This window comes from Echeneis naucrates, chromosome 15, assembly GCF_900963305.1.
Source record: "Echeneis naucrates chromosome 15, fEcheNa1.1, whole genome shotgun sequence".
NCBI classification, from domain to species: domain Eukaryota; kingdom Metazoa; phylum Chordata; class Actinopteri; order Carangiformes; family Echeneidae; genus Echeneis; species Echeneis naucrates.
The window spans coordinates 3,346,819-3,373,972 of NC_042525.1; the positions used below are offsets into that span (position 1 = coordinate 3,346,819).

General features: G+C 40.5%; 8 protein-coding genes across 9 annotated transcripts; 1 reads left to right on the top strand and 7 right to left on the bottom strand.

Moving 5' to 3' along the window:
• Positions 1-594: 594 nt before the first annotated feature.
• Positions 595-2,136, bottom strand: LOC115055107 (glycine N-acyltransferase-like protein 3). The gene is made up of 5 exons (XM_029520571.1): positions 2,065-2,136; positions 1,812-1,922; positions 1,623-1,731; positions 1,238-1,361; positions 595-1,126 (listed from the first exon to the last, which is right to left on the bottom strand). The coding sequence occupies exons 1-5, from the start codon at positions 2,134-2,136 to the stop codon at positions 718-720; spliced, it is 825 nt and encodes a 274-aa protein (XP_029376431.1). The 3' UTR covers positions 595-717.
• A 1,028-nt stretch (positions 2,137-3,164) lies between these two features.
• Positions 3,165-5,385, bottom strand: LOC115055103 (glycine N-acyltransferase-like). The gene is made up of 6 exons (XM_029520567.1): positions 5,225-5,385; positions 5,011-5,112; positions 4,764-4,874; positions 4,575-4,683; positions 3,940-4,066; positions 3,165-3,822 (listed from the first exon to the last, which is right to left on the bottom strand). The coding sequence occupies exons 2-6, from the start codon at positions 5,080-5,082 to the stop codon at positions 3,423-3,425; spliced, it is 819 nt and encodes a 272-aa protein (XP_029376427.1). The 5' UTR covers positions 5,083-5,112; positions 5,225-5,385; the 3' UTR covers positions 3,165-3,422.
• Positions 5,386-10,201: 4,816 nt separating this feature from the next.
• LOC115055094 (glycine N-acyltransferase-like) lies at positions 10,202-12,997 on the bottom strand. 2 transcript variants are annotated; one of them, XM_029520557.1, is made up of 6 exons: positions 12,793-12,996; positions 12,579-12,680; positions 12,326-12,436; positions 12,139-12,247; positions 11,750-11,876; positions 10,202-11,632 (listed from the first exon to the last, which is right to left on the bottom strand). In XM_029520557.1, the coding sequence occupies exons 2-6, from the start codon at positions 12,648-12,650 to the stop codon at positions 11,233-11,235; spliced, it is 819 nt and encodes a 272-aa protein (XP_029376417.1). In that variant the 5' UTR covers positions 12,651-12,680; positions 12,793-12,996; the 3' UTR covers positions 10,202-11,232. The 2 variants fall into 2 exon arrangements, with proteins under 2 accessions (XP_029376417.1, XP_029376418.1); XM_029520558.1 differs by having other exon boundaries at positions 12,579-12,997.
• Positions 12,998-13,361: 364 nt separating this feature from the next.
• On the bottom strand, positions 13,362-16,175 carry LOC115055095 (glycine N-acyltransferase-like). The gene is made up of 5 exons (XM_029520559.1): positions 15,822-16,175; positions 15,569-15,679; positions 15,380-15,488; positions 14,873-14,999; positions 13,362-14,752 (listed from the first exon to the last, which is right to left on the bottom strand). Exons 1-5 carry the CDS (start codon positions 15,891-15,893, stop codon positions 14,353-14,355), a joined length of 819 nt encoding a protein of 272 aa, XP_029376419.1. The 5' UTR covers positions 15,894-16,175; the 3' UTR covers positions 13,362-14,352.
• A 309-nt stretch (positions 16,176-16,484) lies between these two features.
• LOC115055600 (glycine N-acyltransferase-like protein 3) lies at positions 16,485-18,349 on the bottom strand. The gene is made up of 5 exons (XM_029521530.1): positions 18,111-18,349; positions 17,909-18,016; positions 17,715-17,838; positions 17,113-17,245; positions 16,485-17,025 (listed from the first exon to the last, which is right to left on the bottom strand). The coding sequence occupies exons 1-5, from the start codon at positions 18,183-18,185 to the stop codon at positions 16,626-16,628; spliced, it is 840 nt and encodes a 279-aa protein (XP_029377390.1). The 5' UTR covers positions 18,186-18,349; the 3' UTR covers positions 16,485-16,625.
• Positions 18,350-18,862: 513 nt separating this feature from the next.
• On the bottom strand, positions 18,863-20,363 carry cst3 (cystatin C (amyloid angiopathy and cerebral hemorrhage)). Its single transcript, XM_029521550.1, has 3 exons — positions 20,028-20,363; positions 19,673-19,783; positions 18,863-19,233 (listed from the first exon to the last, which is right to left on the bottom strand). Exons 1-3 carry the CDS (start codon positions 20,226-20,228, stop codon positions 19,159-19,161), a joined length of 387 nt encoding a protein of 128 aa, XP_029377410.1. The 5' UTR covers positions 20,229-20,363; the 3' UTR covers positions 18,863-19,158.
• A 39-nt stretch (positions 20,364-20,402) lies between these two features.
• Positions 20,403-23,713, top strand: ephx5 (epoxide hydrolase 5). The gene is made up of 9 exons (XM_029521548.1): positions 20,403-20,674; positions 20,785-21,001; positions 21,105-21,285; positions 21,378-21,587; positions 21,664-21,793; positions 22,102-22,313; positions 22,483-22,591; positions 22,719-22,844; positions 22,935-23,713. Exons 1-9 carry the CDS (start codon positions 20,652-20,654, stop codon positions 23,134-23,136), a joined length of 1,410 nt encoding a protein of 469 aa, XP_029377408.1. The 5' UTR covers positions 20,403-20,651; the 3' UTR covers positions 23,137-23,713.
• mad2l1bp (MAD2L1 binding protein) lies at positions 23,169-25,613 on the bottom strand. Its single transcript, XM_029521549.1, has 3 exons — positions 25,236-25,613; positions 24,367-24,647; positions 23,169-24,279 (listed from the first exon to the last, which is right to left on the bottom strand). Exons 1-3 carry the CDS (start codon positions 25,597-25,599, stop codon positions 23,752-23,754), a joined length of 1,173 nt encoding a protein of 390 aa, XP_029377409.1. The 5' UTR covers positions 25,600-25,613; the 3' UTR covers positions 23,169-23,751.
• Between the last annotated feature and the right edge of the window lie 1,541 nt (positions 25,614-27,154).

A 27,154-nucleotide genomic window follows, 5' to 3' on the forward strand; every position in this document is an offset into this window, starting at 1 on the left:
AACTGTCCATCGTTAAAACTGAGGCAGCTCATGTCCCTTTTTTCTTTTTGACAGTCTGTTGCATGTGAGAAGTGTGTAACATGAGGACCTATACAGACTTCCCTTGCTAATAACACCATTCCTGTAGTGCAGCAAGAAGTGAGAAAGGTAAAGACGGAAATAAATGATTCTTTATTTCATTATTGCCATGATTAAAGGATGAACAGCATACTGAGCATCAGACTAGTTGTCCACATTAGCTGAGGTACCACAACATTTGCTTTTCTAACAGCCAGTCAGCCACTCTGTTAGACTTACTTTGCTCCTGGTCGTAGTGACAACATGGCCACAACCTTTTTCATAAAATATCAGTGATAATGATATGAGGAAACTTTGAGAATATATAAATCCTTTCTGATTTTACCTTCATAAACACCACAGTTGATTAGTTGGTTGGTTATTAGCCAGAACTCATCCACCCCTAAATCAGTCATCAGAACACTTCTCAGATTTGTTCTGGTCGAGGCTCACCGAAGCATTTTCAGTCCGACCTCTTGGGGGTGAATGTGAACCTGAAAATTCTGACTGACAAATTTTCTCCACAGTCTTAAGTGCTGTATTGATGAGTGATTGATATTATTTCCTATGTTACAGCTGAACATTGATTAGCTCTCATTCACAACTTGGGGCCTCATTAGTCAATCAGACTGTATTAAACTTTACCCTTCAGTGAAGGATCTAAAGATCATTTAATTCAAACCAGATCAACCTGTATGAGGGATCTTCAGTAAATCCCACTTCTTTTAACAACCTGATGTTGCTCTCATGCTGCTGTTCTACAAGGCAGTAGACTGGATAACCCTCAGCATGGAGTCTCCTGGCCAAAGTGATGGTCACCACTTTGGCGTAACCTTTCTGTCTGTGCTCCTGCAGAGTGTTCAACATCCCCATGGAACAATCGGAAAAGGTGAGGATCCAGGACACAGGCTTCCTGTCTGCATCCAGCACACAGCAGGACGGGAAGTTTACAATCATGTTACGGATCATGTTTTTAGCTGCACCTCCCTTTCCAAACTTCCATGTTTGAGCCACCAAGTCAACATAAGATTCATCCAGAGAGCCGAGTGAGATCCCTGAACTGATGGAGAAAAGAAGGAAAGAGCAGCATCCTGTTTCAGTAACACAATAATAAAACCTGTAATAACTGTTTTGTCTCACACTAGAATTCAGATACAGCTGCATAAATAGGCTTTACCTGTCTATAGGGGGAAGCCTGGACATGTCCTGTAGTGTCATCACATTACACACCGTTATTTTGTTGCTGGATACGTTCTTTTCTGAGGCCATCCCTTTGAGTACATCTACGTGGCAAAGATCGATTCCTGGGACAGAAGAAAAAAGGATTATTCTGAAAATACAAAACTGTTAAAACATGTTTTAAAGTGTAGTTTACATTTTTACTGAGAAACTTTCATTAAACCAGAATGAATGATTCCAGTTTATTATTTCCACCTTCCACTGGAACCTTCAATGTGAAAATGTGGATGCTCTCATAACCTTTCACAGTGTAGCAGTGAGCTAATGAACTGACTTATGTTATTTTTTTGTCAGAGAAACTGAAGAAAGAAAGTGTTTGAAATTACCTAAACGCATGTACTTGGTCCAGTCAATAACAGAGGAGTTCTCCACGATTTCCTTCAGAGCAGCTGGATCAGTTGTGAAAATCAAAGTGTCTCTGAAGAGATCATCCTCCTGTAAGAAAGAAAAGACTTTAAGATCCTGTATGAAGACATATAATACACATAATCTTTGACAGTTATCTGTCCAGTTACCTGTAAACACTGTGGTTTGCAGATAAACACTCTGAACTCTGGCCATTTGTCCACTATAAACTTCACAGGATCTGCTCTGACTCTCTTATTGAGGACCAAGGTGCCGTAAACCTGAAGAAATGAACCAAACAGCTTCATCATGATCCATCTGACAGTTTGATGAGTTATTTCTGAAGTACAGCACATTCAGCAGTGAGGACAAAGCAGACCAGCAGCCATCATAAGTTTCCAGAATACCACAAAAAACACACACCAGTTGTGATTTTGGAAAATATCTCCTCAGCTCCTCTTCAGCCTTTTCCAGCTGATCTCCGGTCAGTTCCATGGCTGTGACTGTGGATGATACCGATCTGGTCTGGAGACATGAAGGATCCCAGACCGGAGACAATAAAAACAGTTCACAAGTTCACTGCTGTGGGTTTAGGTTAACTTTTAAATCATCTGATTTAAAGACGAATGTAAACCACCTCTTCTGTGTTTTCTGAGCTCGGTTTGGTCTTCTGTGTTTTAAGTCCAGTGTCAGATAGGTCCGACTTTTTGAGCTGTGTAACTTTCCTCCATTTACTTACAGATGTGTTTTCTTCAGGATGATCCGTCCCTTTATCGGTGCTCCTTCTCCTGGTGATCACCTTCCTGTTGACTCAGTAAACTGTCCTTTCCCGTCCTGCTGGATCTGTCTTTGCAGCAAAACAACACTTTCTGGTTCCTCTCTGCTTCAGCAGGTAAAGTTGTATGAATAACCGATTCTGTTACAGTCGAGCTTTTGGGTCCAAATCCAGACCTTTGTTAAACCTCCTCCTGCACTGATTAACTCTCAGCTCCCCATTCAGTACTTTTCCACTCACTCTGCCTGCCAACCATCATCCCCTCATCAGCTCACTAAAGGTCATCACCAACTGTCCATCGTTAAAACTGAGGCAGCTCATGTCCCTTTTTTCTTTTTGACAGTCTGTTGCATGTGAGAAGTGTGTAACATGAGGACCTATACAGACTTCCCTTGCTAATAACACCATTCCTGTAGTGCAGCAAGAAGTGAGAAAGGTAAAGACGGAAATAAATGATTCTTTATTTCATTATTGCCATGATTAAAGGATGAACAGCATACTGAGAATCAGACTAGTTGTCCACATTAGCTGAGGTACCACAACATTTGCTTTTCTAACAGCCAGTCAGCCACTCTGTTAGACTTACTTTGCTCCTGGTCGTAGTGACAACATGGCCACAACCTTTTTCATAAAATATCAGTGATAATGATATGAGGAAACTTTGAGAATATATAAATCCTTTCTGATTTTACCTTCATAAACACCACAGTTGATTAGTTGGTTGGTTATTAGCTAGAACTCATCCACCCCTAAATCAGTCATCAGAACACTTCTCAGATTTGTTCTGGTCGAGGCTCACCGAAGCATTTTCAGTCCGACCTCTTGGGGGTGAATGTGAACCTGAAAATTCTGACTGACAAATTTTCTCCACAGTCTTAAGTGCTGTATTGATGAGTGATTGATATTATTTCCTATGTTACAGCTGAACATTGATTAGCTCTCATTCACAACTTGGTGCCTTATTAGTCAATCAGACTGTATTAAACATTACCCTTCAGTGAAGGATCTAAAGATCATTGAATTTAAACCAAGTTACCCTGTATGAGGGAACTTCAGTAAATCCCAGTTCTTTTAACACCCTGATGTTGATCTCATGTCCCTCCTCTATGAAACAGTAGACTGGATAACCCTCAGCATGGAGTCTCCTGGCCAAAGTGACGGTCACCACTTTGGCGTAACCTTTCAGTCTGTGCTCCGGCAGAGTGTGCAACATCCCCATTTCACATCTGGAATAGGTGAGGATCCAGGACACAGGCTTCCCGTCTGCATCCAGCACACAGCAGGACGGGAAGTTTACAACCATGTTACGGATCATGTTTTTAGCTGCACCTCCCTTTCCAAACTTCCATGTTTGAGCCACCAAGTCAACATGAGATTCATCCAGAGAGCCGAGTGAGATCCCTGAACTGATGGAGAAAAGAAGGAAAGAGCAGCATCCTGTTTCAATAACACAATAATAAAACCTGTAATAACTGTTTTGTCTCACACTAGAATTCAGATACAGCTGCATAAATAGGCTTTACCTGTCTATAGGGGGAAGCCTGGACACGTCCTGTAGTATCATCACCTGACACACTGATACTTTGTTGCTGGATACGTTCTTTTCTGAGGCCATCCCTGTGAGTACATCTATGTGGCAAAGATCAATTGCTGGGACAGAAGAAAAAATTATTACTCTGCAAATAGAAACACCGTTAAATGTTTGAATCTGCATTTTGCATTCCAGTTTATTATTTCCACCTTCCACTGGAACCTTCAATGTGAAAATGTGGATGCTCTCATAACCTTTCACAGTGTAGCTATGCAACAAAAAAAATTTCCTCATCTTCAGATCAGAAATCATTAACTGCCATCAATGAGAAGAATTTGAACTAAATTAAAAAGATGGGAAAGTAAAAGATACAATTATATTTATATATTGATAACAGTAGTGACAAATAATGTTCAATAGAGTATCAGGTCTTTTTGTTGTTAAGTGTTGAATAATCACTTGGTGGAAAACTAACAAGAGCTTACTGACAGGAATGCCAAACTGGTGTTACATACAGATGTTATCACACAGTAATGTCCCAAAATAGGAGTTATATGAACTGACTTATGTTATTCTTTTGTTAGAGAAACTGAAGATACTGAAGAAAACAAAAGTGTTTGAAATTACCTAAACGCATAAACTTGGTCCAGTCAATAACAGAGGAGTTCTCCACGATTTCCTTCAGAGCAGCTGGATCAGTTGTGAAAATATCAGTGTCTCTGTAGAGATCATCCTCCTGTAAGAAAGAAAAGACTTTAAGATCCTGTATGAAGACATATAATACACATAATCTTTGACAGTTATCTGTCCAGTTACCTGTAAACACTGTGGTTTGCAGATAAACACTCTGAACTCTGGCCATTTGTCCACTATAAACTTCACAGGATCTGCTCTGACTCTCTTATTGAGGACCAAGGTGCCGTAAACCTGAAGAAATGAACCAAACAGCTTCATCATGATCCATCTGACAGTTTGATGAGTTATTTCTGAAGTACAGCACATTCAGCAGTGAGGACAAAGAGATCACACATGTTGAATACAGAATAACTCAGTAAATACTTACAGTTAGTGATCTCGGTAAATATCTCCTCAGCTCCTCTTCAGCCTTTTCCAGCTGATCTCCGGTCAGTTCCATGGCTGTGACTGTGGATGATACCGACCTGGTCTGGAGACATGAAGGATCCCGGACCGGAGACAAGAAAAACAGATCACAAGTTCACTGCTGTGGGTTTAGGTTAACTTTTAAATCATCTGATTTAAAGACGAATGTAAACCACCTCTTCCGTGTTTTCTGAGCTTTGGTCTGGTTTGGTCTTCTGTGTTTTAAGTCCAGTGTCAGATAGGTCCGACTTTTTCAGCTGTGTAACTTTCCTCCATTTACTTACAGATGTGTTTTCTTCAGGATGATCCGTCCCTTTACCTGTGCTCCTTCTCCTGGTGATCACCTTCCTGTTGACTCAGTAAACTCTTCTCCCCCATCCTGCCGGATCTGTCTTTGCAGCAAACTACACTTTCCGGTTCCTCTCAGCTTCTGCAGGTAAAGATGTATAGATGTAGCTGGAGGTTGTCTCCCTCCAGGCCACTGTTTGTCTTCCAGCCACCGATTGTTGAGGAGTGCAGTGCGCACCTTTAAATGCAGGTGTGTTTTGCCGTCTCATGACTGTGACCGCCATCGAGGCGCACAGATCCTCTTTACTTCGCTCAAATCCATGTTGTGTTGTGTTTTTCTTGTGACTTCTGTTTTGGATTTTGTTTATTGTGCATTGTTTCTGTGGAGCGGACCACGTTTGGTCCTGGACTGTTTCTGGGCCTATAGGATGACCCACGCCTACTGATAGTGATGGATATATTTTACATCTCTTATTCATTCGTTTCTTTTCTTTTCTTTGATTGCTACGACTTCATTAGTTTAGTAATTTTCCTTTTTCTGTCATTTATTGTGTGAAATTCATTTAGTTTAGTTTTTTTGCATCTGATTTCAATTATTGTTTGATTAATTGTCAAACTATTTCTTTCATTGTATTTAGTTAATCCACACCACTTTGTTTAAGCCCTCGACCATGTTTCATTAACCCACATTTTTGCTTTGTTTCAGGTGCCGGTGGCTGACAGCGGCAGTTTAACCCCTGGTGGTGGTGGGTTCTTCACGGTCCCCTCCTGCTTTGCTTTTATATATGTGTGTGTGTGTAGTGTCACAGGTGGTTCATTTGGAGGATCCCTTTTGCCTTTTTGGTTTCCTGCCACATGGGAAGCCCCAGTTCTGACCTTATTCCCCCCTTCTTGCCAAAGTGTCTGTTTTATGGTGTGGTGTGTGACATTTTGGCTTCTTTTCTTTAGTTTAGTTAATGAAGTTTGTTTACTTTTAAACTATAAACCGTCTCGCCCCGTGGTATTTACGAATCTGTGTGCCTTTGTCTAGTTAAAATCTTAGCTTAGTATTTCCTGGGGTGCAATTCCCCAGCTAGCGTTGTCGGACATTTACCACCCTGCTCTCGCCACACGAAGAACCGGTTCTGTTACAATGGAGCCTTTGGGTCCAAAATCCAGACCTTTGTTAAACCTCCTGCTGCACTGATTAACTCTCAGCTCCCCATTCAGTACTTTTCCACTCACTCTGCCTGCCAACCATCATCCCCTCATCAGCTTAATCTGTCTGCACCCACCTGCAGCTCATCTCCTCCAATCCAGCCCTGTATTTGGGTCATTACCAACATTACCAAGTGTCCATCGCTCTTTGGGTTCTTATAGAAGCCTGTTAAAACTGAGGTGCCCCCCCTGTTGGTCATATTTCTTTTTGACAGTCAGTTTCATGTGAGAAAAGTGTAACACAAGGGATGATGGAGAGAGCATGGAGAGATTTTGCTTTATACCGATCTGATACCGACCCAGTCTGGAGAAATTAAGGATCCTGGACCAGAAACAATAAAAACTGATCACAAGGTCGCTGCTGTCCACCGAGTTTCACTTTCTTTGGAAAAATAAATACATTTCCTTGATTTCACACTCACATTTTCGACACTTGACTTAAAGAGGAACGGTCCAATTTTCTTCTGTATTTTCTGATGTCCAGTTGGTCTCACTTATTGTAAATATTACAAATCAAATGTCACATAAGTTCAACTTCGATCGCACTTGTCATTGTTTAAAAAAAACCAAAGTGATCTTTAGACAATTTAAATGTATTTTCTTCATTTATATCTATCTAAACACTGACACTGATGCTATTATGTCAGAAATACAGTTAAAACTTGAGAAATCGCAGTAGTTCCACAATAAAACGTTGAATTCAGACCAGGCTATCCTGTATGAGGGATTGATATTATTTCCTATGTTACAGCTGAACATTAATTAGCTCGCATTCACAACTTGGGGCCTCATTAGTCAATCAGACTGTATTAAACTTTACCCTTCAGTGAAGGATCTAAAGTTCATTGAATTCAAAAAAGGTAAACCTGTATGAGGGATCTTCAGTAAATCCCAGTTCTTTTGAGGCCCTGATGTTGATCTCATGCCCCTCCTCTATACTTACATTTAGTGATTTCGGTAAATATCTCCTCAGCTCCTCTTCAGCCTTTTCCAGCTGATCTCCGGTCAGTTCCATGGCTGTGACTGTGGATGATACCGATCTGGTCTGGAGACATTAAGGATCCCGGACCAGAGACAAGAAACTGGATGACAAATCCACTGCAGTCTACGGAGTCTCAACTTTAAAACGGCGCTAAAATTAATTTCACTTCAACCATACGAGTTGAGGAGGAATTGTAAAAATTCTTGTCAAATGAAACACATAATGTTCACTCAATTTAAATAGAGATGGATTTTCTTAATTTCATTCTGTCTGTCTGTTAATATCAGAGCAGGAAACCAGGTCTCAGTGTCAACGGGCACTTTAGTTGCACAGGTTGGTATATGGTGTAGATAAGACCTGTTAGGAGGTCAAAGGTTTCTGCATAAATATGTTTCCCAACAGGATCTAAAATTCACTTTCATTTTGTTTTCTTTGAACAAAAAGATAATAAAAAATCTTCACCAGTGAAAACTGTATCAGAAGTTGTTCCAACAGCCATCAAAGAAATGTCATCACTCAGCTGGAGCTGGATCTTAACCAGACGGTCGGGTCCTCTGGTGGTCTTGGGCCCTGAGCCACGACCCAGTGGTCCTAACAGTTAACTGCCTTTGCCTCTGGCCATTCTGGCCAAAATGAGTGCATAAAACACCAGTGGCAGAAGAATCCATAAGAAATTCTGATCATGTTTGTGGCTGATTGGTTTTTTAGTGTTTTTGTGACCCTGCTTCTTCTTATATGTTCCAAACCACATTCATCAGCATGAACTATTTAATAATCAGCTTTGGCATTGTAAAACACAAGTTTTACTTTCATTTCTTTTTGAAAAGTCAAATTTATTCTTATTTTTCTGTCAGATATTTTGAAAATCCCAGGAGCTGAAATGACCTTCAGAAATGACACTTGGCACAATAACTACAGATCATGTGGACAGTTTCCCATAAATAACAGTACAACTTGCCACATGGCCACATGGTGGTGCTCAGTCTGCTCTACACAAGACTAAACTCACTGAAGTCCATCTGGATTTTATCTATTTATTCATTTATTGAAAAGGTGGATATTATTAAGTACTGTAAAATTTCATTAAACTGTGCAAATTTGAACTTAAATACATTTGTTAGACAGACTTAGAGGATTAAGATACACATTCCTCATATACACGTGTTATGTACTTCGGAAAACCTACCACGGTTTTTGCACTTTGTAAGTAAAAATTGGAGGAATTGTAAGTAAATTCTACAAGGGAGAAGTACACTTGTACTACTTGTGGATATCAGTTTCTTTTCTAGCAAACCTCAGCTAATCTACTGATGATTATTAATATGGTCATTGAATTTTACTCTCTCTGTCTTAAGTTTTACTTGGACTGACTGCATCAAACTGAAACATCTCAGCTAAAACCAATGGCTTTTCAAGACCATTTGTAAATTCTTTTTCTAACTTATTGATGGACTATATTTAAGTAACTATTTGCATTATTTTTCTGCAGTTTAATTGCTTACATTTGTTCTTAATGTTTTTGTTTATGGAAACAATGACTTTGAAAAAATGAGGCAACCTTTTAATTTAACACCTTTATTTTTCTGAAGTGACAAAACATCTGTTCACAGCTATATGCACATCACTAGAATAGATACAGATTGTCCTTTCTACTTTTCTATACATTACATTTTATGCAGCGCCACACAATTCAAAATATATTCTGCTTCATTTAAATTTGGAATAGTATGTATGTTCTGCGATGAAGTGTTCAGTCTCTTGAGGAGTCTGGGGAGTCTGGTCTAGTCTCTGGGAGGGTCCCGTCTGGTCTGGACTCCCACCGGGAATCGAACCCGCAACTAAGTCATGTGCTGCTCAAGTGACCACACGTTTACATCAAGTCACCAATCAACCTAGAAACGTTCTGCTGCCCACAGCCAGACTCAAACCCGCAGTCTTCTTATTATGGGGTGACTGCGTTAACACCTACAATCTCATTCTCCAGCAAAACGACATATGAGTGACAGGACAGGCACTTCAAGGGGCCAATTAGATTTCAGATGGGGCCTGTGGCCCCGCCCCCTAGAGCCGCCATTTAGTCCGCGTGATCTCAGAATGAGGAAAAGGTGTGTTTGTCCACCAAAAAGTGTTGTAGAAGTAAGAAAATCATCAACCACACAGGTAGAACCCGAGAAAATCCATAAAACAACAACAACGTCAAAAAAATAGAAACAGAAAAAAGCAGAATTTAGTAGGTGATAAAACTCCCTTTCCTGATTATTAGTTTTTTTAGTTAGTTACTGTGAACAGGATCCCGTTCTACGTACTCCGGTACGGTAGGTGGCGGGAATGTGATCTGCCAATAAATGCGTCGAAGAAGAAGAAGAAGAAGAAGAAGAAGAAGAAGAAGAGAAGCTAGCTAGTTAAAGTACGGTTAGCTTAGCTAAAGTTAGCAGCAAAACGGGACCTGTGAAGTGACAGTAATTGGTTTAACACGACTTTATATCACTAATCATTCAGATAAAACTGATGAACTTACCGTTTCTTCCGAGAAAAAGGTAAAATTCTTATTTTATCCTCTTTTTTTTCCAACAAAACGTCAAGAATAATATTAGACACATTTCGAGTAGAATGTTCTTTCCCATAGGCCGGGTGTCTTTTTAGGATTAAAAGTTCACAGGTCAAAGGTCACAATAAGATGCAAGCGTTGAAATAAAAAAATAACATGTTTATTTAACTGCTCAATACAGAAACATAAGAGCGACAAATCTTTGGCTTTACCTCTATGTATTTGAAAGAAAAAAAGGTACTGTTTAATTGTACACACTTTTTAAACATTGTGCAAAATAAAGACATTTTTAAATAACATCTATATTACTGATCCCAAGTCAGTAACATTTCACACAAACTGAAACACACAATTTTCCTCCACTGAAGCGTTTTGGAAAATCACATTAAATGAAGTTCTAAAAAAAAAAAAAAAAGGTGGATAAATACACATACTGTATCATTTATCAATGCTGTGAAGCCAGGCGTGGTCACCGTGCTGAGAGGCACCATATCTTTAGAAATGAACTCAGTTATTGCCTGAGTGACATCCCCATTTAGGACTCCCTTTTTAAAGCTGAAATATTTCCACTCTGCTGATGTGCTGTTGAGTCAGTTTCTGATGGGTCCATTGCACAGCAGGCCAAGGTGCAACATAAAAAGTTGTCGAGTGGTCCTCTTTTTTTTTTATGTGGCCATATTGCAATCACACTCGTTGCGATTAGAAAATCGAATTTTTTCATATTGCAATATTATCGCAAATGCAATTAATCGTTCAGCCCTAATTTTTATGACGAAAGAAATAAAGTAAATTACAAGCATTTAAAATTTTAATTTGATGAAAGAACTGAAAATATATCAAACCTTTCTGATTTTACCTTCATAAACACCACAGTTGATTAGTTGGTTGGTTATTAGCCAGAACTCATCCACCTCTAAATCAGTCATCAGAACACTTCTCAGATTTGTTCTGGTCGAGGCTCACCGAAGCATTTTCAGTCCGACCTCTTGGGGGTGAATGTGAACCTGAAAATCTGACTGACAAATTTTCTCCACAGTCTTAAGTGCTGTATTGATGAGTGATTGATATTATTTCCTATGTTACAGCTGAACATTGATTAGCTCTCATTCACAACTGGAGGCCTCATTAGTCAATCAGACTGTATTAAACATTACCCTTCAGTGAAGGATCTAAAGATCATTGAATTTAAACCAGGTAAACCTGTATGAGGGAACTTCAGTAAATCCCAGTTCTTTTAACACCCTGATGTTGATCTCATGCTCCTGCTCTACAGAGCAGTAGACTGGATAACCCTCAGCATGGAGTCTCCTGGCCAAAGTGATGGTCACCACTTTGGCGTAACCTTTCAGTCTGTGCTCCTGCAGAGTGTACAACATCCCCATTTCACATCTGGAGTAGGTGAGGATCCAGGACACAGGCTTCCTGTCTGCATCCAGCACACAGCAGGACGGGAAGTTTACAATCATGTTACGGATCATGTTTTTAGCTGCACCTCCCTTTCCAAACTTCCATGTTTGAGCCACCAAGTCAACATGAGATTCATCCAGAGAGCCGAGTGAGATCCCTGAACTGATGGAGAAAAGAAGGAAAGAGCAGCATCCTGTTTCAGTAACACAATAATAAAACCTGTAATAACTGTTTTGTCTCACACTAGAATTCAGATACAGCTGCATAAATAGGCTTTACCTGTCTATAGGAGGAAGCCTGGACATGTCCTGTAGTGTCATCACATGACACACCGTTATTTTGTTGCTGGATACGTTCTTTTCTGAGGCCATCCCTGTGAGTACATCTATGTGGCAAAAATCGATTCCTGGGACAAAAGAAAAAATTATTATTCTGAAAATAAAAAACTGTTAAAACGTGTTTGAAACTGTAGTTTACATTTTTACTGAGAAACTTTCATTAAACCAGAATGAATGATTCCAGTTAATTATTTCCACCTTCCACTGGAACCTTCAATGTGAAAATGTGGATGCTCTCATAACCTTTCACAGTGTAGCAGTGAGTTAATGAACTGACTTATGTTATTAATTTTGTCAGAGAAACTGAAGAGAGAAAGTGTTTGACAATACCAATACACATGTACTTGGTCCAGTCAAGAACAGAGGAGTTCTCCATGATTTCCTTCAGAGCAGCTGGATCAGTTGTGAAAATTATTAAATCTTTAAAGAGATCATCCTCCTGAAAAAGGAGAGATGATAAGATCCTGTATGAAGACATATAATACACATAATCTTTGACAGTTATCTGTCCAGTTACCTGTAAACACTGTGGTTTGCAGATAAACACTCTGAACTCTGGCCATTTGTCCACTATAAACTTCACAGGATCTGCTCTGACTCTCTTATTGAGGACCAAGGTGCCGTAAACCTGAAGAAATGAACCAAACAGCTTCATCATGATGCATCTGACAGTTTGATGAGTTATTTCTGAAGTACAGCACATTCAGCAGTGAGGACAAAGCAGACCAGCAGCCATCATAAGTTTCCAAAATAACACAAAAAACACACACCATCTGTGATTTCGGTAAATATCTCCTCAGCTCCTCTTCAGCCTTTTCCAGCTGATCTCCGGTCAGTTCCATGGCTGTGACTGTGGATGATACCGACCTGGTCTGGAGACATGAAGGATCCCGGACCAGAAACAGTAAAAACAGATCACAAGTTCACTGCTGTGTTTTTAGTTTCACTTTTAAATCATCTGATTTAAAGACGAATGTAAACCACCTCTTCCGTGTTTTCTGAGCTCGGTTTGGTCTTCTGTGTTTTAAGTCCAGTGTCAGATAAGTCCGACTTTTTCAGCTGTGTAACTTTCCTCCATTTACTTTCAGATGTGTTTTCTTCAGGATGATCCGTCCCTTTACCTGTGCTCCTTCTCCTGGTGATCACCTTCCTGTTGACTCAGTAAACTCTCCTCCCCCGTCCTGCCGGATCTGTCTTTGCAGCAAAACTACACTTTCCGGTTCCTCTCTGCTTCAGCAGGTAAAGTTTTATGAAGAACCGGTTCTGTTACAGACCTTTGTTAAACCTCCTCCTACACTGATTAACTCTCAGCTCCCCATTCAGTACTTTTCCACTCACTCTGCCTGCCAACCATCATCCCCTCATCAGCTCACTAAAGGTCATCACCAACTGTCCATCGTTAAAACTGAGGCAGCTCATGTCCCTTTTTTCTTTTTGACAGTCTGTTGCATGTGAGAAGTGTGTAACATGAGGACCTATACAGACTTCCCTTGCTAATAACACCATTCCTGTAGTGCAGCAAGAAGTGAGAAAGGTAAAGACGGAAATAAATGATTCTTTATTTCATTATTGCCATGATTAAAGGATGAACAGCATACTGAGCATCAGACTAGTTGTCCACATTAGATGAAAAAAAGTTTTTTAATTACCTAAACGTATGTACTTGGTCCAGTCAGTGACGCCAGTGGCAGAAGAATCCATAAGAATTTCTGATCATGTTTGTGTCGATTGGTTTTTTTAATGTTTTTGAGACCCTGCTTCTTCTTATATTTCATGTTCGAAACCACACTCATCAGCATGAACTATTTAATAATCAGCTTTGGCATTGTAAAACACAAGTTTTACTTTCATTTCTTTTTGAAAAGTCAAATTTATTCTTATTTTTCTGTCAGATATTTTGAAAATCCCAGGAGCTGAAATGACCTTCAGAAATGACACTTGGCACAATAACTACAGATCATGTGGACAGTTTCCCATAAATAACAGTACAACTTGCCACATGGCCACATGGTGGTGCTCAGTCTGCTCTACACAAGACTAAACTCACTGAAGTCCATCTGGATTTTATCTATTTATTCATTTATTGATAAAGTGGACATTAATAAATACAGTAAAATTTCATAAAACTGTGCAAATTTGAACTTAAATACATTTGTTAGACAGACTTACAGGATTAAGATACACATTCCTCATATACATGTGGAAGGTCACTAAAAATATGGGTGATAATAACAGAAGTATCTTAGGACAAGACAGGGCTTGATAAATATTGGCCACAACTCATGAAGCTTATTGGATGCAGTGTGTTCTGGTCGAGGCTCACTAAAGTATTTTGACCTGACCTGTAGGGGCTGAATGTGAACTGCAGAATCTCAATGACTAATTGTCACCAAATATTCTGGGGGTGGGTTCGAACCAGAGTCTTAAGCCCTGTATTGATTGAGTTATTGATATTATTTGTGTGTATTAATTAGCTCTCATTCACAACCTTAAGGCCTCATTAGTCAATTAGACTGTATTAAACATTACCTTTCATTGAAATATCTAAATATAATTGAATTCAAAACATGCTGTCCTGTATGAGGGATCTTCAGTAAATCCTAAATCTTTTAAAACTCTGATGTTGGTCTCATGCCCCTCTTCTATGAGGCAGTAGACTGGGCAGCCCTTTTCAAGGAGTCTCCTGGCCAAAATGCTGGTCACGACTTTTGCGTAGCCTTTCTGTCTGTACTCTGGAAGAGTGTGCAAAACCCCAATGGCAGATATAGAATAGGTGAGGATCCAGGACACAGGCTTCCTGTCTGCATCCAGCGCACAGCAGGACGGGAAGTTTACAACCATGTTACGGATCATGTTTTTAGCTGCACCTCCCTTTCCAAACTTCCACGTCTGAGTCACCAAGTCAAGATGAGATTCATCCAGAGAGCCGAGTGAGATCCCTGAACTGATGGAGAAAAGAGGAAGGAAAGAGCAGCATCCTGTTTCAGTAACACAATAATAAAACCTGTAATAACTGTTTTGTCTCACACTAGAAATCAGATACAGCTGCATAAATAGGCTTTACCTGTCTATAGGGGGAAGCCTGGACACGTCCTCTAGTGTCATCATGTGAGCAACTGATATTTCTTTGCTGGATATGTTCTTTTCTGAGGCCATCCCTGTGAGAATATTCATGTAGCGAAGATCGATTCCTGGGACAGAAGAAAAAAATTCTTATTTTCAAAATGAGAAAAAGCTATGCAACAAAATTTTTTGTCATCTTTTTCTGATCATAAAATGATTAACCACCAACAGTGAGAGGACTTTGAACTAAATGAAATAGAAGGGGAAGTTAAAGATACAACTCTATGTAATGATAAAAGCAGTGACAAATCGTGTTCAATAGAGTATCAGGTCTGGCTCTATTTTTACGTGTTGAATAATCACTCGGTGGAAAACTAGAGATTAGTGACGGGTGTGCCAAACGGGTGTATACTTCACTGGACATACAGAAAAATGGGAGTTAAATGAACTGACTTATGTTATTATTGTTGTCAGAGAGACTGAAGAAAACAAAAGTTTTTTAAATTACCTAAACGCATGTACTTGGTCCAGTCAATGACAGAGGAGTTCTCCATGATTTCCTTCAGAGCAGCTGGATCAGTTGTGAAAATCACAGTGTCTCTGAAGAGATCATCCTCCTGTAAGAAAGAAAAGACTTTAAGATCCTGTATGAAGACACATAATACACATAATCTTTGACAGTTATCTGTCCAGTTACCTGTAAACACTGTGGTTTGCAGATAAACACTCTGAACTCTGGCCATTTGTCCACTATAAACTTCACAGGATCTGCTCTGAATCTGTTATTGAGGACCAAGGTGCCGTAAACCTGAAGAAATGAACCAAACAGCTTCATCATGATCCATCTGACAGTTTGATGAGTTATTTCTGAAGTACAGCACATTCAGCAGTGAGGACAAAGCAGACCAGCAGCCATCATAAGTTTCCAGAATACCACAAAAAACACACACCAGTTGTGATCTCGGTAAATATCTCCTCAGCTCCTCTTCAGCCTTTTCCAGCTGATCTCCGGTCAGTTCCATGGTTTTTGAAGGTGGATGTTTTAAAAGAAGAAAGTATGTCTAACGCCAGCATCAATTCTTCCTGCGTCGTCACCCGGAGCAGCAGATGAATGTGGGCGGAGCCTCCACGTCCTCTGCACAGCTCAATAAACAGGCTCCAGCTCAGCGCTGGAAATCCTCCACACTCCTTCCTTTAGTGTGCTTTTCACCAAATATTTCACATCCCAGGTCAAATAAGCCACCAGTTTTTGTTTTTTTTTTTTTTCCATTTTCGTCTCTGCTTATGTAATAATAGATAAGCACAGCGAAGGTAGTCCTTCGCCTTAAAGGCGCAGGGAACCGGAAGTGGGCTGCACCTCTGCAGACATGCGGGCTGCGTTCACTTTGACTTTTGTGCAGCGTGTGTAGAAAAGCTTTACAGTTACTGAATGTATGTGCTGAAGTCACTTCAGGTGCTGAGCATGAAATCAGCATCTCTGTCATAATTATACACAGGAGCAACATCTGTGTGGGATGTAGCATTGCATTGAGTTGCAACAATATCATGTTAAGCTCAATTTAGAAGCCTAAAGTCAAACTGTATGGCACATATGATGACACGCTGTCAATAAATGAGATTTGAACAATTACTTTAATATAAAAAATAAACTGCCACATCAATTACAGGAGGGGTTTTGAATGACTTTTTTTTGTTACATCCATTCATTTACAAACCATACTGCAAGCACATGGTGGTGAAATGCCAATTCAAATTCAAAAGTTGAATTCAAACCATGCTGCCCTGTATGTGGGATCCTCCACGAAGCCCAGGTTCTTGAAGAGCCTGAAGGAGCCCACGTTCTCCTCCTCTATGAAGCAGTACACTGGGTAGCCCTCGGCGTGGAGCCTTCTGGCCATGACGCTGATCAACACTTTGGCGTAGCCTTTCCCTCTGTGCTCTGGCAGAGTGTACAATAAGCCCAGGGCGCAGTAATCGTACAACAGGATCCACGACACCGGCTGGCCTTGGCTGTCAGTGATGCAGCATGATAAGAAGTTGCTGATGAGGTTGTTAACAATTTTGTAACCCTGTTCGTTGCCTCCGAACTTCCAGGTTTTATTCACCAAGTCAACGTGGGAATCATTCAGAGATGAAATCCTCGATTCAAGCTCACTGCAGAGGAAAGTGTTACTGACAAACTTAAATTGTAGAAGAGGAGAAGTGCATCCTTTTAAATCTGTTTGAATTATCTGAGCGTACCTGTCGATGTTTGGCGAGAGAAGACAGCTGCTGTCTGGTAAATAAAGAAGATGCACCAGAGTGTAGCATTTGTTGTTAACTTCTTTTTTGGCAGACACTTCTCTGAGCATGGGCACATGAGAATAGTCCAATCCTGTTGGAAAAATAAATCAATTTTTTGATGCAGCTTGTTTTTGTTTTTTTTAGTTGAACATGTAATTTATTGATGTCATTTATTCTTGATTGGTGATTATTTAGCGTTGGATACTCATAGCTCAACTCAGAATCTGCTCATTTGTGTGTGAGAGGCCGAATTAAAACTAACGAGTCTCTGGGAACATTCAGCTTTAATATCTTACTGTTTATTACTGATAAACTAATTATACAGTTATAAAAATGCTTCGTATTCTATCACACCACTACATTATGTTACTTAAGTACCTGCTGTGACATTTACCTCTGACAAATGTATTATATGAAATAGACACGGACAGATTCTAAGTGAGTAAATTACCAAACAACACTGAGTGAGACACTCCACCAATAAACCTGGGTTACAGATAAGTCTCATCATGGTTGAGAAAAAAAAAAAACATTTGTTCTCTGCGGTTTTCTCATCTCACCTCCAATTTGGAAAGTAGTGGTGGTCCAGTCAACTGCATCCTCCTCTGTCAGCAGTTTCCTCAAAATGTGCTCGTCCAGGCTGAAGTATGCCACCTTTTTCTTGAATTCATGAACCTGCTTGTTCTGTTTAAGAAACACAACATTTAACTGCCATGCAGCACACAGTGCCTGTTCCAACAGGACATGAACCCACCTTGGGATCCGGTCGACAGATGATAACCTTAAAATCAGGCCAAGTATCAACAACAACCTCCAGTGTCGTGGGTTTTTTCCTGTTCATGGCATACAGGAAGCCATAGACCTTAAAATGGATCACAGTGGAAGTTGAACAGATTTGACTCCACATGCAGTCTCATTGAAACTGACATATTGAAGGAACTGTCTTAAATGTTTACCTTCAGGCTCTTCGGTATGTGTTTTTGCAGAACTTGCTCAGCAATACGCAGCTCATCGTTGTGAAGGATTTTCATGTTTTGACAGGTCGACTTCCTCCTGACTGACTGAAACGCCTAAATCTGCGTACAGTCATCTGCCCCTCTGAAACTCAGACAGGAGATCATTCTCTGGCAATCATTGACAAACTGTTCATTATGTTTATGTCCTCCGTTTCATTTTGCAACCTTATGTAGTCTACTTCCTGCCCTTCGCGCAATTTAACAATAAAAGACTTGTGGATTTTCAAAATAAAATGTGCACATAGTGCGATTCGGAGAAGAAAATTTTGGGAGGGAAGTTTCTACTTCTATCTGTAGATAAAAATTCATTATGTCTGTAAAAGCATGCCTTAGAAATGGACACAAAAATGTGTAAAGAATTTATATGAATTAAGTATAAAAAGACAAAAAAAGAGAAAGAGGTTGTTTATAAAAAAAATCTGCTTTTATTATTGTTATTTAGCTAATGATAGCAGTAAAAGTGTTACTCCTTAAATTATATTCTTCACATCCTTCAAATTATATCTCTTCTTTCTGCTCCTTTCTGATCAGGAAAAGTGTTAATTTGAAAAGAACATGAATTTATGGAAAATTCACATTGTGTAACTGCACTATCATGAAAGGAACAAATAAAAAATTTTTTATTAAAAAATGTAAAAACATTTACCATTGCTAAGAGTAAAAAAATAATAATTCACACATTGACACATTCATTAAACCATTTATGTTTCATTTAATTTTCAATTTAATTTTAAAAACAGTGTGTTCTTTTGATTATGGTATTGCAACACAATGCTTATGCATTATAAAACTGCCCCAGCTGGTATGACAACAATAAAGCATGTTATTCTGACTTTTAGAGATTATTCAGTTTAGTATACGATGAAATGGCATAGCGAAAAATGTAAAGGTTAATAACTTTGTGGTCTGTCAATACATGTTGCTTCTGTACTAAAGTTTACTTTTAGAAACAACGCCCATGATGGCGATTCTCCATGCAGATCTCCGTCTAGCATTTCTCTTCCAACACAGAGATTTCATTCATCCATGGGCGACTCCACACAACAAACTTGCATGTGTAAGGCTGTGGAGAAAAGTTTGGAAACACACACAGACATTTTACTAAACAATTTCATTCAAATAGGATAATAAACATTTTCATAATAAGGCACACCAAAGACTAATAAACTAATGTTGACCTAATTATCTGTTTAAAAATGACACAATTTAGTTTCACTGTCGTTATCAAAGAACTCCACATTAATTGCAGACACACTGCGGTCGTGTGAGAACTGACTTGGTGTCATATGAGAATGTGTTTTTGATGCTTGTTGCGAGCCATATTAATCACTTTGTCCTGTCAAATTCTAGCTTCTCTTTATTGTTGATGACTCACAGGGGAAGTATACAGTTGTTCCCCGATTTGATGAAACACTCGATCCACTGTTTAATACAGTGTGACGTTTAAAAACTGCCTCTAAAGTAATAAGACTTGATGCCACCTCCTTGATTTAAGTTATTACCCGAGCCAGTGCCTGGTCCTGGTGGACGCTACACTCTTGGTCAGTTGCACCCTTTCTGCAGGGGGTCTTGCCCATTCTCACAGTGAAAGTGTATTTGCTGCCAGCAACCACCTGCAGGAAGAAGAGGGCGAGACACAATGATCAGCATAAACCTTGATAATACATTAATGCTCATAATCAGCTTAAGTCGGTCGCACCAACAGAATGATGTGATGAGGGCATGAAAATATTGCACCTCTAACCAGCAAAGACACATGAAGGTGCAGCTTCATCTTGTGTAGACACAAAAATGACACAAAGCAGTGTTTAATAAGATGGTACAGTGTTGTGGGGCTTTTGTGGAGGCCGGACCGACCTGTCTCTGGGCGCTGATCACCTGGGCCACATCGCTCAGGTACAGGTCGTTGGTGCCTTTGTTGTGTTGGACGACGGCGAACTTCAGGGCTTCTTGGACCGCCGGTTCGTTGACGTCCACGCTTTGGGGGGCCCCCACCAAACCGGCCAGCCCGACGGCCAGGAGGGCGGCGAAGACCGGGAGGACCGGGAGCTTCCACATCGCGTCGGTGTGCGGAGAGAAGAAGACAGAAAGAAATAAAATAAAATAAAATAAAATAAAACGGCGTCGACGAAACGTGAGGAGCGGAGCGAGGAGAAACAACAAACCAAAAAAAAAAATCGCAGCTGTCGCCTCCCGTGTTATATAAACAATGACGTCACGGACTGCTGTTGGAACATCTCGCGAGAATCACTCGTGTTCGGTCGAACCGTCCGCGCCCCTTTTCTTCACCCATATCTTCCTTTACTTTAATTATTTTTATTTGTTTTTAAAGCTCATTTAACTCTAGGTTATCATCAAAACGGCGTATTTTATGCTCGTGGACACTTTTAAAATCATCAGGTCGTTTATTTTAACTCCAACTTTATTATTTTGTTTTTACAACCTGCTCACCTCACACGCGCACACCTTTGGACCCTCCCAATGGAAAGATTACAGGTTTTAAAGTAAGTATACTTTAAGACTGGAAGGCGCAGACTGTGTAATTTAATTTGGATTAGAATATTTATGGCGAGCTGTAATTATCTGCACTAAGTGCTTTTTCCGCACTTCGCAGGGAAACTTTCCTCGGCTTGGAAGCCACCCAGCAGCGGCTTGTCATTGGCACAGCTGTGGCAGCTGGGGGGGCCATGCTGGTTTACTTAGTGCGTAAAAGAAAAGAAGTGAGGACTGTCCCTGTTGGTGAGGGGTGGTGGGGAGCAGGAGACCAGCCGCTGACAGAGGATGACAACATCCACCCCTTTCAAGTGCAAACCTCAGATGAAGAGATTGAGGTGATTTCGACCAACCAACTGCAAAACTAAAAGCAATGACAGTTTAATTAGTAGGATGTTTTGGTATGTGTATGAAGTAATCATCTGTTTTCTCACTCAACAGGACCTTTATCAGCGCATTGACAGAGCCCGATACACTGCACCTTTAGAAGACAGTGGGTTCCACTACGGCTTCAGGTCCACGCATCTGACCAAAGTGGTCTCCTACTGGAGACACAAGTTTGACTGGAAAAGTCAAGTGGCAGTGCTGAACAAGTATTCACACTTTAAAACCAAAATAGAAGGTACATGTCCCTGATAGTTTGGATATCTGACTGTCAGTCTTGTCCACATTTTCTATATTTTCAGTCCTTCTGATGCTTTTTCTCTCATTCAGGACTGGATGTGCACTTCGTCCATGTTCGGCCGCGACCCCGTGAGAATCAGAAGGTTCTGCCTCTTATGCTTGTTCACGGCTGGCCTGGCTCCTTCTACGAGTTCTACAAGATTCTGCCGCTTCTCACAGAGAACCAGGACGGTGTTGTGTTTGAGGTCATATGCCCATCCATCCCCGGCTATGGCTTCTCAGAGGCTCCCCATAAAAAAGGTACATGATTCTGAACACGTGTATTTCACCCTGATCTGCAGATGTTTACACGTGGTACTCCTCTGTGTCCTCTCAGGATTCGACAGTCTCGCTGCAGCCCGAGTTTTCCTGAAACTCATGGATCGTTTAGGATTCTCACAGTTCTATCTGCAGGGAGGCGACTGGGGCTCCCTGATCACCACCAACATGGCACAGATGAAGCCACAGTAAGACAAGGCAAACCAAACTCTCGCTGAAAACAAGCTGCGCCTTGAGTTAAATTCCCCTCGACCTGCGTTTTTTTTTTTTTTTTTTTAAAGCAGTTGGGCGAGGTAAATTGTGAAATTGTTTGCGGTGTACAAAGTACAGAAGTTGGCCAAAAAAAAAAACCAGACAGATTCCTGGAGCGTCAAATAAAAAAAGGATATTTAGCCACAGGAAAAAAGATATAGTTCTATGAATTTATACAAATTAAGATGTCCTATAATCTCAGGTTAAACAGATTTTTTATGTGTTTCACAACCTGCCTCTCCAGATGTGTGAAAGGTCTCCACTTGAACATGTTCATGATAAGAAGGGGGTTCAAAATGCTACTGTCCCTGATAATCGGTCAGTATCTGCCCTTCCTGGTGGGCCTTACCCGAGAAGATGTCCGCAGGTTGTTCCCATTCTTTCAGAAGAATGTCTGGAACATCTTGGAGGAAACAGGCTATTTACACATTCAGGGTACCAAACCAGACACTGCAGGTAAAGACAAACACAACCAGGAAATAAACACACCCGCTCTATATTGACACACGATGGATGAAAAGCAGTCTAGAATTTATGGGAAACTTCCCGAAACAGTCGACGAGATGCTGATCCTTCTGTGCGATCTCATCATTTTATTTTGAGTTTAAATGGGTCCCATTCACAGGTTGTGGACTTAATGATTCTCCTGTTGGTTTGGCCGCCTTCATTCTGGAGAAATTTTCCACCTGGACTGATATGAGTAACAGAGATCTGAACGACGGCGGACTGGAGAGGTACAAGACAAGATTTTCACTCTCACCCTTTTAGGATTGCTACTAAAGAAATGATATGGGGATAGCTGCAACATGGTTTGTGTCACTTTCTGACTGTGATTTATCATAAGTGACTGCATTTCCACAGGAAATTCAGTCTGGACGACCTCCTGACAAATGTCATGATCTACTGGACGACAGGCTCCATAGTGTCCTCCATGCGCTTTTACAAGGAGAACTTAAAGACGGATCCTGATCAGAGAGTGGATGGAAAGTATGTGGCCAACTGCAGTCTTTTATTGTGACAGGCCCTTTTTATCCTATCATGTGATGGTCCTAATTCAATTTTCACTTTGTGATTTAGGACAGGGGTATTCGTGCCTGTTGGACTGGCTGCCTTCCCCCGGGACCTGATGCACTGCCCCAAATCGTGGGCACAAAGCAAGTATCATAACATCTGCTGCTACACTTTCATGCCGCGGGGGGGTCACTTTGCTGCCTTTGAGGAGCCCCAGCTGCTAGCCGACAACATTGTCCAGTTTGTCGAAAAAGTGGAAAAGTTGTGAATACAACAAATTCAACGCCAAAGCTGCTGCTGTTCTTTTGTTTTAATCATTACGTTTGATGTAGATCGATCACTAAATGGGACACACATACAGATTCTTGTTACTCTCATGCCACAATACGTTTTATAGCTTGATATGAATGCACTGCTGAAGTCATTACAGATTATGGTTTTTGTAAACATGTACACAGACGATACTTACAATCCGATGTCTCCACAGAAAATAAAAAACCATCATTATAAATCAAAAGTTATTCTCGTTAAAAATATAATGCACCATTATTATGTGGGTTTTTCTGTTTAACGTGTTAAGAAATGTGTGATATTTGATACATTCTTTAAGAATACAAACAATAATAAACACAATTGTGAAACAGATTGTGTTACCTGCCAAAGCATTTCAAACTCACATATTCCAGAAGACATTACAAAAAGAAATATGCCATCCTGCTTGTATGAATAAAGTCATTGTTTGAATTTACATACTTTTAATTACAAGTAGTAAAAATGTAATTCATTAAAATATGCACAATTCCATTCAAAATCCACTGCCATTAAAATTTTAACTGGAAGATACAGAATCCAGTCTCAGACTATGCTTTCAAAACGTTTTGGGTCAGTTGCTGAAGCCCTTGATAGTCATGGGTGCCTGAAACCACACATAATCCTGCCATTCTGACTCCTCTACCCGTGGTTCCTTGCAGGTGCTGGGATCAGTAGACAGAGCAATAACTTTGTTCTTTACACGAGTTGGCACCTTGAATTGCAGTTTAGGGCGGAACCAACCTACGCCGCAATCTCTGTGAGCCAGCACTAAGACTGTGGTGGGCATCAAACGAACAGGTCTGGTGTCAGACAAAATGTCAGCCACGAAAAGAGTGCGGAAAAGTTGTCTTAAGCACGAGGACACCCGCAGACACTGATCTCCACCAGCCAATACCAGCGCATCCATGTTGATCTCGTAAAGCTCCTTGGGGAGGATCAGGGAGCCACCCAGTAGGAGCAGTACACGGGGCACTCTGCTAAGAGAAAATAACATTTCCAACTGTTGCAGCACCTCCTCTAGCTCTTGAAGGGTTTGATGACACTTCCGCCAGTCCATGTCTGCAGACTGCACGGGCCTCTGGTGCACGGTGTCCTTATCCTGATGAAGCAAAACATTCAAACAGCTTTAATTCAAAATCAACATAGTGGCCGTTTGATGTGCAGCGTGAAAATGTCTTCAATTCACCTGCACTGCAGTTTGTTGTTTTTTTTGGGAGTACACCAGCTGGTCATACGTCATGGGAAGTTGCTGTCTCTGATAGAGAATGCACTTGAGGATCTCGCTGACAAAGCGATAGCAGCCCTCCTGAGTAACAGTGCCGTGAAAGACGACATTCACACGGCCTTCCTCCTGCGCTCTTCTCACCACCTCAGCATCGCTGTCCTCTGTTGTACTATGTTGTTTACTGGCAGTCGCATTGGAAACTTGCAAACTTCTCTGACCAGAAGAATCTTCTTGGGTATTATCTGTCCAAACAGGGACCAGAATAATGTCATTAGAGTGAGTAATGGACCTGTCTTTCTCAATATTAGCTTGTTAAATGTTGAGGGAAATCTAGGGAGGCCAGTTTTCCCAATGAAGCCATTGTTACTTTGTCCTTATAACCTCATTTATCTGTTGTCTGGCTGTGGTGAATGAATTAAGATTCTTTTGCTTGAGAATAAAAACTGAATACTGAACATTTTTGCTTTAGTACACATCTAAATATCATCAGCTGTATTCAGCAAATCAGAAATACTATGCTCATATGAATTGCACAATTAGTTTATTATACCTGCAGCAGACAAAGATTTGTATTTTTTTTATCTTTTTATGCCAATGTTTACCTTAATGTTTCATGATATTTCTCTCCAAAGTACCTTTACATTACATTACATGCAGTCCAACAACAAAAAGGTTCAGACTGTACTCAGTAAACAACCTCAGGGGTGACACAGTTTGTTTTGTTTTGTTGACACATCTTCTCTGTTTAATATCACAAACATGTTAGAAATGAATAACTGCATGTTGGAAACACGGAGACTCGGACAGACGGCTGTTTTAGCTTTACCCACCCGCAGTGACTGCCTCGGCGGTGTTTTCCTTGTCCTCACTCTTGTCTAGACTGTGCTCTGGTGGTTTTTGTGGACATCCAGAGGAAACATCTTTCACCTCTCCTCCGCTTTTTGCCTTTAGATTTGTGTTTACAGGCGGCGGGCAGACGACTTCGGCCATTTCCGCGGAGCTTCGACGTGACTTCGGGCCGTCGGGACTCGGCAACGCCGACACTTTAAACGTGTCCAGGCCGCTAATTTCTCCTCTCTCCGACGAAAACGACAGCCGCCTCCGTATTTCATGGTCTCCCCGGTTAACATCCGACCTTTTTTCCGGCTCTTCTGACTTCGATGTCGGTATAAACACGTCCGAAACCTCGGCCATACTTTTGAATGTCCCCGCCGGCTCTTCGCCGCGTTGCATCATGGGAAAGGCGAACCGGTTTAAATGTTGCCTTCATAGTTGCATCAAAAATATTCAAACCCTGACAGTTTAGTTTTGTTTTCATAGAAAACCTGCTCATCCGATTAAAAACACGGATTCATCTGGATGTAATCTCTCAAGTTTGTCTTACGGTTCGTAGAAAAAGCCTCAAATTTGCCACCGTGTTGAATTTTATCCCATCTGAAGCGTTGAAATGTGCGTTTTTGCATTATTTCATGTCATAAAATACAAATTCCTATTGAAACCGATGGATCTAGCGCTGTATTGTGTGTATATGGAAAAAATGGGACAACATAAACCAAATTTTCAGATAACTTTGACCTCGTAAAATCCATTTAACTACGAGGCGTTGCGTTTTCCCACGTGTCTCAAATGCAGCATGGTGGATCAGCTGTTTAAATTACAAAACAAAAGTTTTTTAATCACCTATAATGGATTTTTGGGTTAAAACTACTCTCCAGGTGATATATTCCAGTCACCTGTCACCCCCAGCCCTGTGACTGCTGCTCAGGTGGGGCCAACCCTCTGCAGAAGCATCAGATAAGTTCAGGAGAAGCATTAAAAACCAGCAGCTTGGAAGATCAGCTGTATCAAATGGCTTTTTAAATCAATGCATTTGGCACCAACTGAGTCTCTTATTAACTGATTAATCAGCTCGGTAATGGGGGTGTCTAGATGTGCACAATTTCTTTTAATCAAACTTGAATGGATCCCACAGACACCCGTGGCTCTGAATTGTGGTTAATATTTATTTCATGCTGTCCTGTTCACCCTGTTCCGTCAAAGAGAGGGTAGGTTTTGCTTTTTTATTTTACTTCATCAGTAATTCTCTTTTCCCTCAATGCATGATATCCGACTTAAGAACAAAACCCCTCATAAGGTCCTCTATTCATTTAGATAGAAATGCAAGGTCAGCCTTTCTTAAGACACCTCAATATATTCAGGTCTAATCTTTATATTAGCTTGTCAACTTTGTATTACATTAGATAGTATTTTTGTTTTAGTGAGGTGATGATCAAAAATTAGATCTAAATTATGATCAAATATCAAATTAAACTCCAATTGACTTGTATTTTGACTTTTTATACTTGACCCCCTCTAAAATGAAATAATTTATCAAAAAACAAAATTCAAAACTGTTTTATATTCTTTCATACTTAAGTTGGAAACGAAACTGTAATGTTTGACCCTCTCATTTTTTTTATTTCACAAGTGAATATAATATTTGATGGTGAAGTGAAGCCTGCAGTTTATTTTATAAAGAAAAGGGTTTGGACTTCAGGTTAACAATCCAGCCAGCAGGAGGTCTGTCTGGAGCAAAGAGGGCAGGAGGACAAAGCCCAGGTGTGATAATTAGGTGTGTAGTACTCTGAATTGTTTTTCCTCCTCCTCCTCCTCCTCCTAAGAAGAAGAAGAAGAAGAAGAAGAAGAAGAAGAAGAAGAAGAAGTGCCGACTGATTGTGATTAAAAATGGCTTCTGTGAGAGTTGCAGTTC

What these genes read in the sequence shown, in the direction of transcription:
- LOC115055107 (XM_029520571.1), bottom strand. Translation starts at nt 2,136, where the DNA reads ATGGAACTGACCGGAGATCAGCTGGAAAAGGCTGAAGAGGAGCTGAGG. An exon ending in GACCAAGTACATGCGTTTAG is followed by an intron (nt 1,362 to 1,622) that starts GTAATTTCAAAC and finishes CTTCTGTCCCAG; the next exon opens with GAATCGATCTTTGCCACGTA. An exon ending in TCCAGGCTTCCCCCTATAGA is followed by an intron (nt 1,127 to 1,237) that starts CAGGTAAAGCCT and finishes TTTCCTTCTTTT; the next exon opens with CTCCATCAGTTCAGGGATCT.
- LOC115055103 (XM_029520567.1), bottom strand. Translation starts at nt 5,082, where the DNA reads ATGGAACTGACCGGAGATCAGCTGGAAAAGGCTGAAGAGGAGCTGAGG. An exon ending in ATTTACCGAGATCACTAACT is followed by an intron (nt 4,875 to 5,010) that starts GTAAGTATTTAC and finishes TCATTTCTTCAG; the next exon opens with GTTTACGGCACCTTGGTCCT. An exon ending in AGGCTTCCCCCTATAGACAG is followed by an intron (nt 3,823 to 3,939) that starts GTAAAGCCTATT and finishes TTTCTCCATCAG; the next exon opens with TTCAGGGATCTCACTCGGCT.
- LOC115055094 (XM_029520558.1), bottom strand. Translation starts at nt 12,650, where the DNA reads ATGGAACTGACCGGAGATCAGCTGGAAAAGGCTGAAGAGGAGCTGAGG. An exon ending in GACCAAGTACATGTGTATTG is followed by an intron (nt 11,877 to 12,138) that starts GTATTGTCAAAC and finishes CTTTTGTCCCAG; the next exon opens with GAATCGATTTTTGCCACATA. An exon ending in AGGCTTCCTCCTATAGACAG is followed by an intron (nt 11,633 to 11,749) that starts GTAAAGCCTATT and finishes TTTCTCCATCAG; the next exon opens with TTCAGGGATCTCACTCGGCT.
- LOC115055095 (XM_029520559.1), bottom strand. Translation starts at nt 15,893, where the DNA reads ATGGAACTGACCGGAGATCAGCTGGAAAAGGCTGAAGAGGAGCTGAGG. An exon ending in ATTTACCGAGATCACAACTG is followed by an intron (nt 15,680 to 15,821) that starts GTGTGTGTTTTT and finishes TCATTTCTTCAG; the next exon opens with GTTTACGGCACCTTGGTCCT. An exon ending in AGGCTTCCCCCTATAGACAG is followed by an intron (nt 14,753 to 14,872) that starts GTAAAGCCTATT and finishes TTTCTCCATCAG; the next exon opens with TTCAGGGATCTCACTCGGCT.
- LOC115055600 (XM_029521530.1), bottom strand. Translation starts at nt 18,185, where the DNA reads ATGAAAATCCTTCACAACGATGAGCTGCGTATTGCTGAGCAAGTTCTG. An exon ending in ACATACCGAAGAGCCTGAAG is followed by an intron (nt 18,017 to 18,110) that starts GTAAACATTTAA and finishes ATCCATTTTAAG; the next exon opens with GTCTATGGCTTCCTGTATGC. An exon ending in CTCTCGCCAAACATCGACAG is followed by an intron (nt 17,026 to 17,112) that starts GTACGCTCAGAT and finishes TTTCCTCTGCAG; the next exon opens with TGAGCTTGAATCGAGGATTT.
- cst3 (XM_029521550.1), bottom strand. Translation starts at nt 20,228, where the DNA reads ATGTGGAAGCTCCCGGTCCTCCCGGTCTTCGCCGCCCTCCTGGCCGTC. An exon ending in TGATCAGCGCCCAGAGACAG is followed by an intron (nt 19,784 to 20,027) that starts GTCGGTCCGGCC and finishes TTCTTCCTGCAG; the next exon opens with GTGGTTGCTGGCAGCAAATA. An exon ending in AGGACCAGGCACTGGCTCGG is followed by an intron (nt 19,234 to 19,672) that starts GTAATAACTTAA and finishes TTTTCTCCACAG; the next exon opens with CCTTACACATGCAAGTTTGT.
- ephx5 (XM_029521548.1), top strand. Translation starts at nt 20,652, where the DNA reads ATGGAAAGATTACAGGTTTTAAA. An exon ending in ATGGCACAGATGAAGCCACA is followed by an intron (nt 21,794 to 22,101) that starts GTAAGACAAGGC and finishes CTGCCTCTCCAG; the next exon opens with ATGTGTGAAAGGTCTCCACT. An exon ending in AACGACGGCGGACTGGAGAG is followed by an intron (nt 22,592 to 22,718) that starts GTACAAGACAAG and finishes GCATTTCCACAG; the next exon opens with GAAATTCAGTCTGGACGACC.
- mad2l1bp (XM_029521549.1), bottom strand. Translation starts at nt 25,599, where the DNA reads ATGGCCGAGGTTTCGGACGTGTTTATACCGACATCGAAGTCAGAAGAG. An exon ending in CGCCGAGGCAGTCACTGCGG is followed by an intron (nt 24,648 to 25,235) that starts GTGGGTAAAGCT and finishes CTGTTTGGACAG; the next exon opens with ATAATACCCAAGAAGATTCT. An exon ending in AACAACAAACTGCAGTGCAG is followed by an intron (nt 24,280 to 24,366) that starts GTGAATTGAAGA and finishes TTGCTTCATCAG; the next exon opens with GATAAGGACACCGTGCACCA.